Genomic DNA, 21,883 nt, shown 5'->3' with positions numbered 1-21,883 from the left:
ACGGCGAGTCGAAAACAGCCGTTTTAACACTTTTTGTACCAGCTACATATAGGTGGTTTGAATAAAAATTAATAAAACGACTGTTTTCGACTCGCCGTACGGCCGCCGTAGAACAAATGTGACCATGGTATAAGTTGCCATTCAATGAGTTACAATAATCGCATATCGAGTAACATTACTTCTCAGACAATCAAACCGAGAAGTTGAAACTTTGTGACTCTGTTGATCAGACCCAGTTTCGCTTCGCGATGCAGGACGGATTCAAGAACAATGTAAGTCTATTGAAAATGACGGTCAAATGACAATGAACAGCTGAGTCCAGGGCTTTGTCGAAAATCATCGGTGAACCGAAACAGCAGTTACGTCCTAAGTTCTCAGTTGACGGAAAATGCACATAATGTGACCTGCCTCCCCCAAACCAACAATAAGTCGACCAAAACGAATATGAAGATTTTTATTGAGCTTGAATATTCATTTCCTAAGCTTTAAAATGATATATGATAAGTTGAAATTAACCAACAATCGCCATTACAAGTACTTGATTGAATGCAGAGGAAATTCAGCAAGAGCTTTAAAAAAAAATAACGAGAAAACAAGGTTTGAAGTTTGGGTTTCACTCAAGCATGAGATGTGCATACTGTGTAATCTCAGTGAAACTTCCAAGCAGTTTGAAAAAGTAGTGTCCAAGAAATTCTTGTATCTTTTCTTTTATTCAACTTCATGACTTCACATTTTCACAGTATGAAGAAGAATTGTTCTTTTAGGTAAGCTATATTTTCAAGTTTTGGATTTTGGAGACTAAATTACTATTTTGGCTATTGACGGAGAGCCTTACCTGGCGACTTATTGGTGGTTTGGGGGTGGTAGGTCACATAATACGTCGACAAAGCCTCTTGGTTGTTCATTGTCATGGAAGGCAGTTGACAATACATTTTCTATGTTCTTGAATTCGTCGTGAGTCGCGGAACGACCGGTCGATGAATGGCAACTTGTTACAATATAGTATCCAGTTCAAATATTCACTTACCTACTGCACATGGGCCGTTATGTTCTTTTCTCACATTCCAGCCCTGACACCTCGCTTTTTTCACTTCACATTTTGATAAATAAGTTCTCCCATCGGTACCACAGAACGGCTTCGGTCTCTGATTCGAGCAATCCACATTGCATTCTGGGTTCTGCGTTTGGGTGGCTTCCGGGTTGAGTTGAAACTGAAAGACCAAGAGAGACAAACCGGGATACAGAATTGAGTTAAAAATGGCATCACGCGATTGGGTTTGGAATGAATCGTCACCCCCATACCACAGTGCTCAATTTTGTTGGATATTATTAAACTTAATGAATATGTAGTGCTATATCATATAGACAAGGTGTAGATATTGATTTTGCAAGAAATAACGAATATCGTGGTTTAAAAAATAGCTTTCATGAAAGGGGTAGCCCTATAATCATATTTTAATCCATCATTTTAACGAACGTTAAGACCGTTTCGACGACAATTCCACCACGTACCACTCAATCAACACTATGTCGTGATCTGCAAATTTCAAACCATATTTTGGTAAGGGATGACGACGACGAAGTATGAAGGTTCATGTTGGCATTCGGGTTAGCCTCTCTTCAGTGCTTTTCCTTTCTCATTTATCCAAGGTCATATAATCTGAGATTGCAGTTATAATCCCCAATGAAAGAAAACTGTTTTTGCAATATAAACAAATCATACATCTTCAGACGAATCACTAGAAACATTAATGTGTGTACATATCAATCCTGACATACATCCTCATAGGAAAATATTTTAATAAGTCACCAAACATTGATTATGAGTAGAGATCTGCGTCGCGGTGGCCATGGGATATATACCAAGGCGTAGAAAGCATGGTCGTTAGGAAATGGACGGATGGGCATAGTAAAGCATAGGGGCTAGAAAGAGCTGATTCGGGTTTTCAAACTAGAACAAGATAATACCTCGACTCGTTCCCAAAGCCACGACTGGCCTTTCGTATCTGATCGCATTTTTTGTTCTCGAACCATTCGATTATTTTTCTACGATCAATACGGTTGCCACGACTGATATGCTACGATCTGATAAGATCACTACGATTACTCCACGATCAAGTACGACGTTTGGATCGTGGCGCAAATCGTTACAGTGAGAATTAGGTATCATCAAGGTACGTCCAAAATGTCGTTTTTATATAAAATATATATGAACATTAATCATTTGATAGAATAAGAAAGGGGTCGGAGCTCCAGTCCCCATTCTTTTCTAGACTCGCGACTGACTAGGCCAGTCGGCTGATATTGGGGGCCCCCGCAGTGCAGCGGCTCGACACAGGGGCAGACACAGGCCATCCCCACTACCCGGACCCAATTACTGCTAGAATATGATAATTGATATAGTGTAACTGTACTTTCTTGAACTTGGCATTCAAGGGCTAGCAGTCACTCTCAAGACCATAGAAGTTAGGTTTCAAAATAACATATACTGCACTATCTCAACTCGTCAACACACTGAATTGTCTATGGAGAATGTTGAATCCATTGGAATGATTGACCATGCACTGCAAAAACTCTGGTGTTGATTTAACACCAGCCCGGAATCTATATTTATGTCCACACCAGAGAAGTATTGAAACAACACCATTTTGGAATCAAACCGATGCTGTTTTAAAACTAATTGGTGTTGTATAAACACCTATCTGCTGTTCGACTAATACCCAAATCGGTGTTGTTTAACACTTCTCTGGTGTGGACATATAAAGATATCCAGGATGATCTTATTCCAAAATTAAAATGCATATCAACAATACAACCGCAGGAAATATCCTTACAATTAAGACATAGAAAAAACACCATCATGAAAGATTTGCAAAGAAGTGCCATCGTCTGTAAAACAAACACTTCCTTATGTCGACTAACGAAATGTATCGACAAACCATGAAGATAACTTATCACAAAAAGAGTGAGGAAGTATTAATCACATCACATAATGAAAATTTATGTAGTATTTATATAATGTAGGCCTATATTACCAATGCGTTTTCAGTTATGACCATGCACAGTCATGCTGGAAGTTGACAACATACCACATAACCAAGCAGTGATGCCACTGCCAGTTTTGAAGGTGTTAACATACACTTTCTCCCATTTTTTCCATCTCATGCTACTCCGTCACCAAAATGCAAGGAATGGACTGGGTCATATTCAAAGTTTACTTCCTTTTTATTCCATATTTTCATCACCATTATTTCTCATAACGCACGTGTGTAACCGCAATCAGTAGCCGAAAGACAAATGGCATGTCAACAACAAGTGCTTCCAAGGTCTGGTGGGTATTGGATGGTAAAGGGGTCGCCTTTCTCTGGAAAACGACATTGATTGGTGTATCTTACCAAGAAGTACAAGCCATTAATTCATAGTGGATAACACTACTACATTAATTTCATGTTTCGGGACGTATTTTGACCGATTCGGTTATTCTTGGTGGTGAGACCACGAAGGTCACAACGTGGCTTTCTACATATGGGACTGAGAAAATGCCCTCATTGTGCTATATATGTCACTCGGCATCAGCGAGATGGTAGGACACGCGGCCACCCTGACGAAACGACGGGGAATTGTTGGGCAAACCTATAAATGATTTAAAAAGCCTGTTTCATGTAATGACCATGATCATTGCCATTTACAAAAAATATCATTAAAAATATTATGATGTCAACTGATCAACGATGCAGACCATTCTAGCTTCTTACCTTAGGCCATGTGGCATAGGCCTACAGCTTCTAACGATATCATGGATACTGTCAAATACAAGTTCACACTTTTTGCTTCACCGTGAAGAATTCAACTTCTTAATCTATAAAAATAATATCTTGTTTCACTCACAAAAGGCGATTATTGATATTATACGAAGAAATGGGATTGAGAAAAAGACTCGTGGCATAAATTTAGGCGTAAATATTCACATCTAAATATAGGCATACAAGTAAAGAGAATAAACAACGATTGGATAGGTGTGACAACCTCTTTCACGATTTAGCCAACATAATTATGCCCGACGTATTTTGGTATGGCGAGCCATTTCAACAGTTCATCATATTGCTTGATATAAAGAATTCGATATCTTCAAATCAAGAAATATATGTACGGCTTGCCATACGTACGGATGTGATAGGCTGACAACCCTTTCACTCAGGGACACGAACAATCGAAGAATCTTGAATGTTAAAGAAATAACGCTTTCGTATATTGTCTTTCATATTCCAAAGACATGTTCTGAGATGACATTCCATCACTGTCAGTAATAATATATACATTTTTAGACATCGCCTTTCCCCGCGTGCACATCATAATTGCAATTTACTATGACAATTGCAGTTGAAATGACGGCTTCTATTGTGTTTTTATGCCCTTCTCATTATCGCCCACCCTCTCTATTGAGACGTTTCATTTATGGTTCATTATTGCGCTCAAATCAAGGCGGCTCTCTTTCTTGAGCAGCCAGGCAGAAAATTGTGACATTGTTCCGACCTGTCTAGGACATGAATGGTTAAAATATTATTGATGGAACGGTTGTTACTATATGTGTTGGGAAGGGGGTATGGTAATGCATGAGGGGTATAGGCTCAGTAGGTTCCGAGAAAAATTATACTATATAAATTTAGATCTAACACAAGATGACATCATTATGATTATGGAGTCTCGTTGAGTCACATTGACCGTGTAGACGTCAAATGACCAATTGTATCCCATAACTTAACCAAGCCCAGGGCCCCGTCTTACAAAGAGTTGCGAATGATCAGATCAACCACAGTTATGGAAAGCCAGTAACGTCAACATCTAAAATGTATGTTTTGTTCTAAATATTTTCTAGGTATGATGTATATTCATAAATTCATTACCATTTTTTTTTAATTCAGTGAGCTTATTTTTGTTCGCAAGGGACATTGTACCAACTTCCTGTAGAAAAACTATGACTTGATGGATTTCCTCATAGTTGGGGTTGATGAGATCAATCATAACTCTTTGTAAGATGGAGCCCAGATAGATGTACAGAAATAGGTTTGGTTGGTATCACTGCAAAAGGACACTCAAATGCTTCAAAATTTCTTCTTTAGAAAGCTTATTTTTTCAGATAACTTATAAGGCGTAAATTTAGTCTACTAACACATAAAATTTATGGGGTAGCAGAGAAAGATGACATGGCGTAAACATAATGTCATCTGGCATAGGAAGGGGGGGGTAGGGGCGAGGTAACTTTTGGGGGCATCGAAATGTGACGGCTCTTGCTAGTTAAGCAAAACATAAGGAACTACCGCGTTTCGAATCTGTATAATAAGAAATCTGTGGAATTTTCGCAAATGTTATACGGGTTTGGGCTTGTGTCGGCGCTTCGAAAGTTCATTAAATGTCGTGACGACATTGAGAATGGGAGTCGGAAATTTGCCTCAGAAATGTTTCTATGAAGACATACCACCCATGACGAAGGCTCAAGTTCATCACTAGCTGCTTCCTTCACATTGCCTGACGTTTGTCTGAGAAAGGGGTGTAACTCATTTCTCTGCGTGGCAGCATGAAGCTCCTGTGTTAGCTCCATGGTGGCAGGGTAAGAATGTTTTTGACAGTTTCGGGTGTTAGTACGATAATCAAAATTTGACAAGTTTATTCCTGGTTTGATTGTGGTTTGTTCAGTTCGCTCTTCTTGAAAAACCTAAAAATTGAATGTCATTACTTTCGACGATTGAAATTTAATTGAGATAGCTACAGACCTCAGGCAGCATTGTGTGTGACCATGTTGTAGTAGGTCCTTGATGTGGACTAGTAACTTAGCTTCAGGAAGTCCACAGGAGTGGATGAAAGCTCGCAATAAATATTGTTAAGGTTGGTAAAGTTAATATTTTATTCGATCACCCCCAACCTATCAAAGTGTTCTGTATCAAAATTTAATTCCATTCCATCTGAAAACGACATTCACCCTCATAAATAATGAGACGTTTGAATGCATACATTACAAAGTTGAATCGTATGCATGTATATGGCCTTGTGTTCTGCGAATTGTTCTTCAAACATCCTTGCCTGGACGTCTGTTCCGACGAGCCCGAGAGTCCGACAGAGGAGGAGACAGCTCTCTCGTCGAGAACTCGTTCATAAAATATGAATGGTAAGACTGTTATTCAGGCCAGTCATTTGGCGACTGTCTTCGTTTTCATTCTCATCCTAATTATATCAAACTTATTAAATTACAAACAATTACTTAATGTACGATCGATTCGATAGCAAATATGCCCAATTAGTATATTTGTGGAATGACCTTAATGATTAATTGGCCTAATTGTAGTCAAATGCGGTTCATGGATATAAGATAAAGTTTTTCCCAGAAAGAAAACATTTCTAACAGTCTAAACTGTATTTTTTAAAAACAAGCGAAGTTCAATCAATTGAAATCATCAATATGTTTTCGTCCATCACATATCCCGGGCATACATTGTACGTGAACAAGCAGGATGCCGGCAGGATGCGGCAGTCTTGCGTTGCGGCTACGAGATCTCACCAACAGTCCAATCGATGGTGATATTCATTGATGACATTCGAATGTAATGTTGTCATTATCTTACAGACTACGAGACAAGGCTATCCCAGGCATTTATATTATTTACATTTCATTGTCAAAGTGGCGACGGGAGAGGGGTAAAATGAAGGGCATCCGTCTTTGTCTTTGACCTAGAAAAATGCGATGGAATATTTCCGGTATTAAGCTGGCGAGATAGTTCAGATAACCAAACGTCAATTTTCCTTACGATCATGCTCCTAACGAGATGCCGTATCCTCAATCATTTATTAGTTAGACTGGCATGGAATTACGTGGAATTTTAAACTGCGTTTTGAGCTCAACAGTACACTGAAGAATCGCAAGTCTGTATTTTGTCTAGAGAAATTGTTGATCAGTATTTTGTTTCACATAGACCGCCCTCTTCGAATTTCGTGCCCCCCCCCCCACAACCTCTCTTCCCTATCCCTCACACCTTCTGTCTGCTCCTGTCTGTGTCTGCCTCTCACAATTTTATTGTCCCCTGCTCTCTCTCGATTCTCTTCTCTTCCTCCATCTCCGTATTCTGTTATTATGTGTATACAGAAGTGTAAAACCACTATTAAAGTCATTTGTCTGTTTAGTAAAAGATATGTCTAACTCCCGAATATGACTCATCGCTTCTTTCTACGTCACCCCTCTCCCCCTCTCTAGAGGTTTGTTACCCCTGACTCCCTTCGAATGGGTTATGACGGTCCCCGTGTCTGACTCCACCCAGCTCCTCGTATGATTCCTTTCTAATAATGTTCGTGGTGGTGATGAATGATTTCCATGTCAACCTTTGGTCACAGGTGAGCGAGAGAGGCAGAACCATGAGATTCCCTCGGAGAGTCAGCGGAGGAGCTAAACAGCGAATATAGGTTCAACTAAGGATCTGTTGAAACTCCAAATTGTTCTAACCACTGCATACAGCATATATGTCTTCTCTCTAAAGAGAAAAATCCATGTTCCTATTGGGAAGTTCGCCTTGGCAAAAGGGTTTATCGTATAAATTCCAGATGAGGATGCGAAAAATCCATCAAAGTTTAAAAAAAGTTATCAGAATTTTAAGTTTTTGATTTGTGACGCCATTATGCGAGCAGCTGAGATGCGTAATGGCTCAATTAGTAGATCAGTAGTCGCACTTTCGGATTAGCCTAGGTTCAAATCCAAGTCGATCCATGGGTGCAATTTGAACCAGGTTCCGAGAGGACATCACTCGCTGGTCCTCTGGAGACGACGATAAACCCATTGTTGTCTGGTACTTATTCTTTCCCCTCTAGAAGTCGGGTATCGTTGTAATAAGTTATTATCACCCTCTGATCAAACAACGTTTAACTATAGATGAAAATCTAGACATATTAATTAAGACGTTCGATAGCGGTGTTTGTTTGGGGTATTAATATCGAAACTCACACAATTATTTACCAATTACGAATAATGACATCAATCCAGCCTTCATTCGACCTAATATAGAGAAGCTTTGAGTACACATAACCAACCAGAAGTAAGCCTATAGATCCGTGGGTAGATTGGGTACTATTATCTATGTTAATTTTAATTAGGGGGCTTCAAGTATGATTATTAAGCACTGGTAATGCAAACACAAAATATTATTTCGTTCATAGATTGGAAGGTCCCTTTAAAGCCACATGTAGGCCCCTATAACTGACATGAAATTCGAAAGCGGACAGGTTTTTTATCCTCATTCTAACATATTAACACCAGTTTTCATTGTTCGGAATTACTCTGTCACCCCCTTTATTATTACTTGAAATGATTTGCATAGAAAATTGTATTTTTTGTATTCTTTTGCAACATTGCTTCGCCGCCGTTCACTTCAAGTTCATAGTGATTTATACAAATTGGTGTCGTTTTGGGGGTTCTTTATCAATTTGTATGTAAACCTGGGTGTGTGGATTTATTATACTTGTGAGATAACATCTCTAAGATTGGATATGATCAGATGCTAATCGTTACTGATATCTCAGATAACTTTGTATTCTTTTCAACAAAAAATGAGTGTAATCTTTCTGGGAGGCGTGCATCATTTCCAGTTGATGCGCAAGTCTGAATTGGTATTGTGTTAATGATTTCCATTACCAGTGCTTTTACCTTGGGGGCATAGATGCTACGGGATTAGAATGGACAAGTTTCCCTCAGGAACATACCTTAAACTGTCATTAGGGGGACAATCAAAACCATTTTGAACAATACCTTTCAATTTCACAGTTCACCGATCATGCCGCTAAATAAGAGTATATGAAATAAAAGGTATAAAAAAGTGCAGTTACAGGTTGAAGTATGTTCCCCCGTAAAAATCAACCCAAAAGTTTTCACATTTCACCTGTTCTCAAAAGATTAGTCTGGGATTAAGACCCAATATCACTGTTTACTTCTTGAGCCTCAGAAAATATCACGAATATTAACTTCAAAATATCCATTCAAGTGAAGGGAAAAGCTGGAAAGCCAAATTCATCTCTAGTATAGATAAAAGATCATTTTTCTCTGAAAAACAAGAATGATTTTACACCCATTTTCCAACCTATTTCAGGCATCAATTTAAAGGCGTGTTATAGTGACTGAATGAAACATAATGTACAGAATAAAAAACTCATAACATTATTAATATTTAGACTAAATCATAAACGATAGAAACGTGATTTACAAGATTAAAAACAACCATCGTTATGGAATTATAGCTGATGTCTCAGTAGAGAGAGAGAATTAACAATTTTTTTTTCGTATCGTTCTCAGTAAATTAAAGGATAGGTCAGATAATTTAATCAGATAAAATATTGTGATCTTCTAACAACAAAACTCTTCATACTTTCTTATCTGTCTGGCGGTTTGATATTGGAGTGGTCTGCCGGGTCTGGTGTATGACGTGGAGACCTACAAACTGATTTCTCTAGCTGCTCAGATCCAGCCTAAATCGTAATTGTTAACCTTTTCTTTTGATACATTCAGATAAATACTCTTAAAACGCCCGAGGGCGTGATTAGCGCCACTGAAATAACTTATATTAAATCGTTCAGAACAGTTGGCTGCGCTAACAAAAAGCCCCGAAACAACTGTTACACTTTGAGAACACTGGCGTGTAATACCTCCTTGAATTTACTGAAAAGACTCGCTTCATAGCGAAGCCATTCAAGCCAGATTACCATCCAATCCATGTGTTAAGTTAACACTGTAGGTTAAGTGAGTGTTAAAACACGCCTCTTTAACACATAAGGAAGCCTTACCACGGCAAAAGAGATATATCCATGCTTTATGAATGAAAAGGAGGTAGGATGGGAAAATGAAGAACCGGTCTATAAAAAAAGAAGAATGAGAGGCTTATGGAAATTGAGAGTAATGCCGAGCCATTGTCCCCGCACCTGATAGTCAAGAAGAAGATAATAATGAAAGTATTTTTGGTTGCCACTGGTTATCTGAGAAGAAACGTTTCTTACGTCATTACATCATTTCATCAGATTATTGCTCACATGGTGGAACAAGGAAAGAAGTGTACTTCCTATACCGTGTCCTTCAAATGCTGAACAATTTTCAGATTAACATTTGAGAACATCTATATTATCTTTATCTCTTCTTTGGAGCATTTTAAGTAGCAATACTTAACGTATCCTTTATTAACAGGTGGGTCGCTGGTACAAAGTAATCCTCAGTTAATGTGAAGCCACCTAATTTTTGCCAAAATGTGGCCATTAAAGATTTAACGCAGAATGTTCTAGATTGAATGTAATTACCCGACACTAGGATCATAATGTGGTATCCAATCAAAACGACATTTAAAAATGACATAATGAACCTTCATGGCAATTTTCCTATCATATAAGCATAAAATTAAGATAATATCACTGAATATTGTATTTCTGGTAGGAATGATGCAAGGGATCCCGCATGGTTCAAATCGGCGTCGCGTTAAAAAGGTATGAAGGGATGGTATCTGACATAATGATAGATTAAACCTAAACATTTCGCTGATCAATGACAATGTTTGAAAGTTAATTCCTAATTAACTACACCCTCCCACATAATATTTAATCCATCATCTCATTAATCTCACACCAAGTAGCCTCGATTCATGGAAGATGACTCACGTTGTGTGGAGTCTATTAGAATGGTCTGTTTACAGCAGATTAACATTAGACAAAGCCTAAAGAAATTAATCTGTAATCAACGCCAAATAGAAGACTAGCGATAATCTCAGCCTTCAAATATCTTTTGTTGCTTCGTTAGGCCCTTTATGATAAAACAGATTACATTATATTCGATGATTAGTTCAACCTGGAAAACCTTTTTCAAGTTTTAACAGGATTATAATTATCGGGGTGATCACTTTTTCTTTTTCAGAAAATGGGGTTTAGGGGACTTTTGTCTCGGGCTATCAAATGGCTTTGATTTGCGCAAACCACATTCTTGGTTTTTAGCACGCAATCGAAATACAGTAGAACTCTCATCCTCTATGTGTATACGCTTCTGACTGTGGATAATTTCATCATATTTTGGATTGTATGAAAAGTCTTCAGGCTGGTATGGCAGGAAAACTTCACATTTTCCACAAACAAGAAAGCATTACACGATTCAAGAAGTCGGTTTGAATTCTGAATGGAGACATGTATAACACGTAGACGATGAGAAAGAAGACATAGTGCATTCTTCCTTCGAGTGTCCTTCCATTGTCCTATATCATTGCTCAACCATCCGAGATCTGCGAAATGACCATTCATTCTATTTTCAATGGTAATTCAAATAAAACCAAAATGCAGTTTATCGAATGTATTGGCACATCTCAGCTTATCCTCTCTCCAACAACACACCTGTTATTTGGCTACTCGCTGAAAGTATAAGCAAGCTGGATTCCCGCTTTCTGAAGATCCTAGCTTTTTCCTCACTCCCATTCCTTGTTCTTTTCTCAAAGAAGAAACCATGAAGGAGAGAGAGGCTTGAAGTCATTGTTGATGGACAATAGTTTGTGATGAGGATATCGACCTAAGTGATGGGCTTATATTGATCCGTGTTTGAAGAGTTAATAATGAGGATAATACCATCTCTTTTGTTCAGGCTTACTGATTAGGGTGAGCTTAATCACACCAATTAACGAGTCTCAATTTTTGAAGCTCCGAACCAAGCTGTACATTGCCTAAGCATTCACTTCGATTATTGAAAAAAAGGAAGAATAAACAAACAACGCAGAGTATTCTCTAATTTATAGTGTGTGTTTTTCAAAGTGTAAGTCGTCAAAGTTTTAATCTTTCTTTCGTTATCCTTAAATATCCAAGGAGTCAATTATTAAAATGGATATTTTTTAAAATCTGAATTAAATAAAATAGGTAAGGTTAATTGACAGCAACTAAGAAACAAATTTCGAAAGACATATTTACAACAACAAAAAAATGTTAACAAAAATTATAAAACGATTATCTGACGATTGTATACTTACCCTTGTGGCTAATGAGAGACTGGCATCTGAAAGCATTAATAATATGGCGAGAAGGGCGACAGCAATGGCACGTGAATTTTGCCTCAGTTTATGTTCCAAGAAGTAAGAATCTATTGCTGCCATCTCTGTTTCTTGCTGTTTTTAATGCGGAACGAAAAGTATCCTTAAAATCGCTTGATATTTAAGTTGAAACACAAAAAATATGTGATGAGAGGAAAATACAGCGGCCGCAGCGATCAAGGTATGCCGGGCTCCCTCCGTCAGAGTTCTCCGATGAGCACCAGGGGCCGTCGAGCTCTTTCGCTCGCCCGCTTCATTAATGCCTGTTCCAAGTGTTCCAATACTTTCGCCCTTCGAAGAGTTCAGAAATTTGGGCGATGACGACTCTTTCCGTCCCGCTTAAATGAATGTTTCCGAGTATATTTCCTCACAAAAAGATCATGTTGACAAACTGAAAATCCCAGAACATTAACGTTTAGTCTCGCCTTCTGATCTGATCGAGTAGGTTTTTGAGAGTGTTTATGATCAAGAAGAGCGTGCAGGGCGCTGTGGTTTCACCGTGAACGAGCTGTCGTCTGCTGATGTTCTTCTTCGTTCTCTGCAGCTAGCTGCAGCATTCTGATGCGTGCGTGTTGACGTACGTACGCGGCGAAAGGCACTGCGGATTTCTTTCTGCTATTAGCTGATTGGCTAAACACTTGTCTTTAGAAATCACATTTCCTTAGAACTGAGAACTCGTCTTAAATGAAATTGTACAAAACACTGTTCTTCTTTAAAATCCTTCAAATACATAAATGATATATGAGTTGAACAAGTTAATCACTTTTTGGTAGTTTGGCCGTGATATCCTTCTCTCTAATCAATTTCTTCCCTTTTATATGATATATTCAAGCACCATTACGTACCACTTTCATGCAAACATTAATTCCCCTTGTTCATATAACATGTATGTTCTCTTCGCTGGCAGAGAAACCTCTCTCAGTTGGACGTTCACTCGCTTAAACATAAACAGACCCATTCTCACGCACTTAATTGGTGTCATGAAAAACCACAACCAGAAACATGGAAAATACAGGCCATTTCAAGTTCAAGTTCGAGTCATATTATACTGAAATTATTTAGAGAGCCATTCGGCACGCTGCCTGTAGAATTCTTACAATCCTCTTATTCTGGATGTCAGCTCTTATTTTGATGCTTGTATCTATATAGATTCCCCCTCAGTAATAACTCATCACTCCAAACTACTATATACTACCACACTACTACCACTACTGCTACTACTACATAACTACTACTACTTCTACTGCTACTACTACTACTAGTTCTACGACGACGACTTTTACCACCACGTCTACTTTTACTACTACGATGATGACGACGACGACTACTACTACTACACTGTAAAAAAATAATTGAAATTACTCAATAAAATTGTTTCAACAAATTGCCTGAATTTTTTCAAGTATTTATGAGTTTGGCAGTTTTAAGTAAAATTTACTTAGTTTCTTTGCATCCATTTCACTCAAGAAAATTAAGTTACAATAACTTAATTCAAGTTAATAAAACAATCACTAAAATGTTTGAAAAAATCAAATTGGGGGACTTTCGTCATTCGAAAGCCTGCTCCCAATCGTCCCACTTTTAGTGGCATCATTTTCATCTTAGACATCATATTATTATTATCATTATTATTTTATCCAAATAATAGACTTTGTGCATTTTCACTTACCTGTTACCTATATAGGTACTTACATTGATATTTATACGCGATCGTTTCATTCTTACAAATAAATCAGTGAGAATAATATAAGCATTTTCCGAAAACCTAAAAAGACATCTGAAATTTTCTACTAAATGACTATTTAATGTTGCTCTTTCTTTGATTCAACAAAAAGAATATAATAGTTAGCACACCCTTATCCGAAAAAAATTCAGGCACAAATAGATATGACAGTTATTTAAAAAAAAGAACAAAGATTTAATTGCTCTAACATGCATGTCTAATGAATATTCATGCACTGTTTAAATAAGGCGTTAATTGAAAAATATAAGTACATTCAACAAGAATTTATAAGTAATAATCATTTTTGCCTAATTGAGTTAGATTTGCTCAATCAAAGCATTTACTCAACCGGCCCCAGGTCGTTTAAAATTTATAGCGAAATGTCTCACTCCTGTTCACCCAGGCAGTATTGTCCCTCATCATAAAATAACTACTTCCATGATTAAATCATGCAGAGTCATGGATACCACTCCTTTTCGAGTGTCTTTTCACTCATTTAGATTTAGAAGAAAAAACTTTCAAGAAATTTGCATTGAATCTGCTTAATATCTTTCAAACTCAATCCCCAAATCTCCAGATACCGAAGATATATCTAAACAGATATGATGATTTCAAGAATGAGTAAATCTTCATTCAACTCATTTGCGTCTTGTTGTTGTTGTTGATGACAAAGGTGATGACAGGTGCCAGATAGGGATGTTATGATACAATTAAAGTATGGGTGGGGTTCAATACACCCATCTGTGGGTGACATAGGCAATTTCAGACTACATTATATAACAAGCTAACCAAATAAAAGATTATTACATTCAATTTATTTTAATATCAAATAAAAATGAACTTTACAAAGACAATTTCATAACAAATCAAGAGGACTGGTTAAGGATGGAGTCCACAATACTATTATCTCTCAATGCAATTAAATTCTATTGCAATAATACCGCAGTCGACAATGCAATTCGGTGGTTTTGTGGTAACTGTATAGGTGGCTTTCAATCAAATCCAAAACTAATTGCTCACAATAACGTTCATAATATGATTTTGGGAGGTGCAATAATCGCCCGAGGCTCACAACGTGATGAAATATTGCATCCCCTGACTTCACAAGGTATAATGAATGTGGGAACTATAGAGGGGTGTAAAATGGAAATAAACAGTTTTGTTCCTTAAAACATCCAGGAAAATGTCAAATAGACGTTGCAGTAATTTTGAAAAATTGAAAAGATATCGATCGCAAAGATGAAGTTGTGCATCACGAAATTATCCCAGATTAACTCTCTGTGGCTGTTTAGGGTGATAAGTGTGTGATTAATTAATGAAATATAAATCACAAACAACACAAATCCACTATATTTGCGATTAGGCATATTGAAAACAAATCTCAGAACATAAAAAAGTCAGATTTGGTTTAGAATGAAGGATATTGGATGTACATTGGGTTGCTGCTCGTGAAGTCAAGGTATGGTTTTCATCCAGTTGAACGGAACTTCTTTCTTCACAGTCCAACTCCCAACATAATCCCAATGCTTATAGGTCCATCATTCAATACATTCTTCTGAAATTGATTTATTTGGAGAGGATAACGATCTCGTTAAACATTCATGAGCTATGTGCACGCTGGCATGCACGTCGGATAAAGGCGGTTCTTAGATCAAACCCGATCCGACCCCCTTCCATTCGTCCATACACCACTGTCGTACCGAAGACAAGAGCATCAGTGAATGGTGAATTAATTTTCCATCTATGTGAAGAATGGGGGGGGGTAGCTAATATATGAAATAATAAAAGCGTTCATAAAATTAGTTCATATCATGATTTGTGTGTCTCTGCATTACTTTCGTGTGTTCTATTTGCATAGTTTTAAAAGTAAACTTAAATTAAAAAAAAAGTTTTAAAAGTAAAATTTCATTGACGCAGCAGCATTCCTGTGTCCTGTTTTGCTTTATTTCCATCTTTTTTTTTGGGGGGGGGGTGGTCTTTGTTTTCTCTTCTTTTTTGTTCTTGTTCTAATACCTCATTTCGGGAGGGGGTTCACGTGATAATAAGCTATGATTTTTAGTGGATCTCCCATTTCCCCCGATATTTAATTACAGATCACAATTTGAAATCTGTATTACGAATTATTGTCTATTTACAATATAATGATCAGTCGACCATGAATATTCTTAAGTCTACCCTTTAAAATTACAAAAAAGTAGCTTATCTGTTTTTGGTTGTTTGGATGTTATAGTGTATCATTCACCGATTCTGGCTTTACGATCATATCATATATATTCTAATAATAATTCTATTACATATTTTACAGTTCGTTTCCTATATATATATAGATTTCAATATGCGATATGTTAAGCGAATTTTGGTTGATTCTACATCTGTATTCAGTCAGTCCTTTTACGACGGCAGGTACAGCGTAGGGGTTGATCGATTTCCTTTAATTCCTATTATTACAAGAACCTGTCACCGGGCCAGCCAGCCAGCCAGTCAGTCAGGTGAGGTAAGGTAGAGAGCGGGGCACTGAGCCATAAAAAACAAGTACAATTCCGCGCCCGTTTTCAGTCTACCTCTCACTTCACAGGAACCGAACGGAGACCGCAGGTGCGACGCGAGATGGGAATTTGCAGGTGTGACAAATGGCACCCTAATGCGATCTGCCATGCCCAAAGGAATGTATTTTGACCCCTCTGTTAACTAGTCTGCATCGGCAGGCAGCTAGCATGAATGAATTTCAGGAATATTTAGAGCTTCAAAACAATTAATTAGTCTGTAATACATTGTGAATTGTTGCATACAGAGAGATAATACGAAGATAGCGTCTCAAAAGTAAACCATCTCTGTTGATAGTATACAGAAGTGTGGAAGTATTTGCCAACGCTGGTAATATAGCCTAATAAAGATACTTAGACATAAATGGGTAATTTGTCAAGTAGGTAGTTATTAAAACCAGTTAATAATAATTACATACAGGTATAAGACTTGCATGTGTTATGAAAACATACTGGTTACACTAAAGATTAACTGGCTTCGCAAGTTTTATCGAAAACGAATGTATTTTTGTTCCACAAACACAAAGAAAACGCTGAATAAAAATACGGTTCAATGATACTGATGATAGTATCGTTATGTTTGTAATGGCAAGGTGTAGTATAGTCTTTATGTCAGTAGTGGTGATCCGGGTGACGATGGTGAGGGTGAAAATGATGAGGGTGATGATGATGTTGATGATGAAATGATGGTGATGATGGTGATGATGATGATGATGATGGTGATGATGTTGATGATGATGATTGTGATGATGATGATGATTATGATGATGATGATGGTGAGGATAATGATGATGATGATGATGATGATGATGATAATGTTGTTGATTATGATGTCGATGATAATGATGATGAGGATAATGATGATAATTATGATGCTGCTACTGATGATGATGATGATGGAAATGATAACGATGGTGGTGGAAGGGAAAGGATGGTGATGATGATGATGATGACGATGCTGTTGCCCATGATAATAACTTTATTGTTGGTTGTGCTGATGGTGACTGCTGAGGCGATGCTATAGTGCTGTTGGTGTTGTGTTGATGTCGGTAATGTAATGACGATGGTGATAGTTATGGTGTTGGTGGTACTTGTGGCGATGATGGTGCTGCTGATAGAGGTGGAGGTGTCGAGGTTGGTGGTGTTGGCGGTGCTGATACTGGCAATAATGTTTTGTTGATTCTTCTGATGATTATCAAGACGGCGGAGGTGGTACTTGGTGGTGATGATCATGGTGCTAGGGTCCATGATGGTGACGATATTAGAAATGGTGGAGATAGATTTGGTTGGTTACCATCGACATCAAAATCCAGGGGAGAACTCATTCTTACCTTTGGAGTTTTACATTCTGATAACGGTTTGCCGCAAAATTAAACATTTCGTGGTTGTCACAGACGGTTGATACATGAGCAGCATGCAATGATTGGCTCAACACTATACCTGTAAGTACAATCTATTGCGTAACTGTCGTCAAAATCCGCAATTTTTGTAGTATCGTGTGTAATTATGTTAACACCCCCCCCCCGCCCATGTATTGTAAGGAATGCATTCGATAATATACTACATATCGTACATACACAAAGTCCAGCTAGGCTATCAGAGACTTTGTTCACTTGAACTCGTTTCTTCTTAGAGACATATCCTCTAAACTTCGGACATCCTTTATAACCACTCCAAAACCACTCCACGATGATAGTTCCTAACCATCAAACTTTTGAATGATGAGCGCTGCTTGAACGCTGGAGGAGGCTGAAAAAGCAGGTTGTAAAACGTGTTTTATGAGGAGCGAACGTGACTTTCCGGCGGTTGAATTGTTTTGTTTCCCATTTGTGTCCCGTTTCTTGTCTCTTCTTTTTTTTTAAACGCTTGAACCCCGACACAATGGCCAGGGGTATGCGACTCGCGTGTCCTCGGCTAACTATCTTGTCCGTTCTTGTTTTTGTTTTCATTCTATTTTTCTTTATTTTTATTCAACTTTGACTCTCACATTAACCTTCACCATTCCTGATAAATCACGGCAACCCATATATGAAACCGTTTGATAGTTGATGCCCTCGTTTCTATAAGTTGTTAGGATTCTCTGAGATCACATTAAATATAGCTGGTTCTGTTTCAGACACCAAGGTGTCGTCGTCGTCTTTCGGGGGAAAATGGTTGCCTCACCAGCACCATTCCATGATTCAGTGGTAATCGCCACTAACTTAGGGTAGCATTTTTTCAACTGTCACGCAATGTAAGGTTGGAAATTTGGTTAAATGAATTATAAATATTTTTAGCGTTTGTTCATTAGAAAAAATTTATATCAATTTTGGGTCTTCCGTGAACGGCTCTTTGGTTGCGTCTTGTTTTATTACATTTTTTACAATTTAGATGAGGAATTAAGGATGTAAAATTAGTCGATTTTCACGGTTGACGCCATTTAAGGAATAAGAACTAGTGGTATCCCCCTGTTTGCGCCACTTAAGTTCACAAACCAGCTTGATCCGAACATCAGACGATGGTTGAAAGTTTGCGTAGTGGCATGGAAAATGGCGGGAGTGGTTAACGGTACATAATGTGATGAATCCTAGGCAAGAAAGTGGAAACTTGAAAAGTAGTCTATTATGTTTCTGAAAATTAGTGAAGGACTGTGAACCAGAATAGTTGAGAGGCTTCAGTTGAGGGATTAGAAAAGGCTGGCTTGAGTCGGCGATTGGAGTTGCATAGCAGGAGCAGGAAAGAAGACTTGACATTACAATTTAAAAACAAAGCGGTTAAAAATGACTAGTTAGTAGGGTCAGCTGGGTGCAACGGTTAATCTAGTCACATTTGACTATTGTCTAGACGTATTTTACGAGAACAAAGTTATTTCTGACTACAATATCAGAAATGTGACTATCAGTGATTGTCATATCAATTGCACCCAGCTGACTACTGGTCGAGTCTATCTGACTGATTTGTTTTAAAGGGGAAGTTCACCCTGACAAAAAGTTTATTGTAAAAATAGCAGAAAAAATAATGAAAAATATTGCCGAAGGTTTGAGAAAAATTCATCAAATAATTAAAAAGTTATTAGAATTTCAATGATTTGATTTGTGACGTCATATGCGAGCAGCATTCCTACATAGTGAATGGTAAAAAATCAAGGAAATGTCATTTTCTCAGAAAATTGAAAATGGATTTCACTGTACCTTTTGTATACCAATAGACAAATCATTTCACACCCAATCATGAATAGAAAACAAAATTAAGTCATCTGGAACCATACAAAATTTGAAATTCATGCATTTTATATTACATAACAAATGGGGCAGCTGCTCGTTTATGACGTCACAAATCCAAAACTTTGAACTCTAATAACTTTCTTACTCTTTAACGGATTTTCCTCAAACCTTCACCAATATTTTTTACTATTTTTTCTGCTATTTTTACAACAAAGTTTTCTTCAGGGTGAACTTCCCCTTTAAGAGTGTACGGGCAGGTTGAATATCTTTATTACTCCCAGACGGCTAAACCCACATAAATAAGAGGGCTCGACCCATTTTTACAATGGATTATGATAGTTGCTAAACTTGCTATTCATATGAAAATTGAGATAATTCGATAATGACATTGTACACTAAAATCATCCTGAGACAAATAAACAGCGCCACCTTACAGTAAGATTTTAGAATAAGGTGCGAAGATGTGGACTCCCTAATTTACAACCTTCTCAAACAATTTTCGGCAGCAACATTGACATTTACAATATGCATGGGTCTTAATAGCGAAAATGCCTGAAGCTGATAATAAAGGATCAACAATTTTTAATCGTTGTAGTTGAAATGACCTTATGAAATCAGTTATTACCATTATCATATCAGTTGTACCTATATTAGTAATTTCTGATTGATTTCTAGTCGCATTTGATTAGGACGCAACCGCATCTGAGTAAATAATGTATTTTCAGTGCAGTGAGTATTGAACCAAGCCCTCTCTATTTGACCATAGGAGTAAGAAACGTGTGTTAAGGCCCTAAACCGCAAATTGCACCTAAACCGCAAATCGCCGCCTAAGCTTGTAGAAAAAAAGTATTTTTGAAACGAAGGACCTTGGATGAGTGGTTTCACTCCCCTGGTAACATTTAGTATTAAAGTTTGAAAATTTTTGAAAATAAGTTACTATTACTACTACTACTACCACTGCTACTACTACTCCTACTCCTATACTACTACTACTACTACTACTACTACTACTACTACTACTACTACTACTACTACTACTCCTACTACTACTCCTACTACTTCTACTAAAACTACTACTACTACTACTACTACTACTAAAACTACTACTACTACTACTCTTACTGCTACTACTACTTCTACTACTGCTACTCCTACTACTACTACTACTACTACTACTACTCCTACTCCTACTACTACTCCTACTACTACTACTACTACTACTACTACTAAAACTACTACTACTACTACTCTTACTGCTACTACTACTACTACTACTGCTACTCTACTACTACTACTACTACTACTACTACTACTACTACTACTACTACTACTACTACTCCTACTCCTACTACTACTCCTACTACTACTACTACTACTACTACTACTACTACTACTACTACTAAAACTACTACTACTATTACTGCTACTACTACTACTACTACTACTACTACTACTAAAACTACTACTACTCTTACTGCTACTTCTACTACTGCTACTCCTACTACTACTACTACTCCTACTCCTACTACTACTCCTACTACTACTCCTACTACTACTACTACTAAAACTACTACTACTACTACTACTCTTACTGCTACTACTACTTCTACTACTGCTACTCCTACTACTACTACTACTACTACTACTCCTACTCCTACTACTACTCCTCCTCCTACTACTACTACTACTACTACTACTACTACTAAAACTACTACTACTACTACTCTTACTGCTACTACTACTACTACTACTACTACTAAAACTACTACTACTACTCTTACTGCTACTACTACTACTACTACTACTACTAAAACTACTACTACTCTTACTGCTACTACTACTTCTACTACTGCTACTCCTACTACTACTCCTACTCCTACTATACTACTCCTACTACTACTACTACTAAAACTACTACTACTACTACTACTACTACTACTACTACTACTACTATTACTGCTACTACTACTGCTACTCCTACTACTACTACTACTACTACTCCTACTCCTACTACTACTCCTACTACTACTACTACTACTACTACTACTACTACTACTACTACTACTACTACTACTACTAAAACTACTACTACTACTACTCTTACTGCTACTACTACTTCTACTACTGCTACTCCTACTACTACTACTACTACTATTTCGTACTGATTATGACTATAATGATAATTATTTGTTTATTTATTTAAATATTTTACCAGGGTGCTCATTCAACATAAAGTTGGTCTCCCATGGGGCCCTAAAAGGCTATCATTATTGTTCTTCTTGTTTGTTGGTTTTGGACTCTTGGTTATGGCGGGAGTTGGGCAACTTGGGCTGTACATAG

At 37.5% G+C, this 21,883-nt stretch overlaps 1 protein-coding gene across 7 annotated transcripts in view; it reads right to left on the bottom strand.

The window, feature by feature from the left end:
- The window catches only part of LOC121418551 (SPARC-related modular calcium-binding protein 1-like), a 43,135-nt gene extending 30,517 nt beyond the window's left edge, over positions 1-12,618 (bottom strand). For 5 of the 7 annotated variants that reach the window (XM_041612474.1, XM_041612476.1, XM_041612477.1 and 2 more), the window contains exons 1-2: positions 12,015-12,617; positions 1,028-1,211 (exon numbers count right to left, since the gene is read on the bottom strand). In XM_041612474.1, the coding sequence (XP_041468408.1) occupies positions 1,028-1,211; positions 12,015-12,137 (307 nt within the window). In that variant the 5' untranslated portion in view covers positions 12,138-12,617. Of the gene's footprint in view, positions 1-1,027; positions 1,212-12,014 lie in introns of all 7 variants that reach the window. The other 2 variants (XM_041612475.1, XM_041612478.1) reach the window with 1 other exon arrangement.
- Between the last annotated feature and the right edge of the window lie 9,265 nt (positions 12,619-21,883).

Source organism: Lytechinus variegatus, chromosome 7 (genome assembly GCF_018143015.1).
Source record: "Lytechinus variegatus isolate NC3 chromosome 7, Lvar_3.0, whole genome shotgun sequence".
Classification (NCBI taxonomy): Eukaryota; Metazoa; Echinodermata; class Echinoidea; order Temnopleuroida; family Toxopneustidae; genus Lytechinus; species Lytechinus variegatus.
The sequence above is the reverse complement of the archived record's forward strand: the minus strand, read 5'-3'. Positions and strand labels throughout refer to the sequence as shown.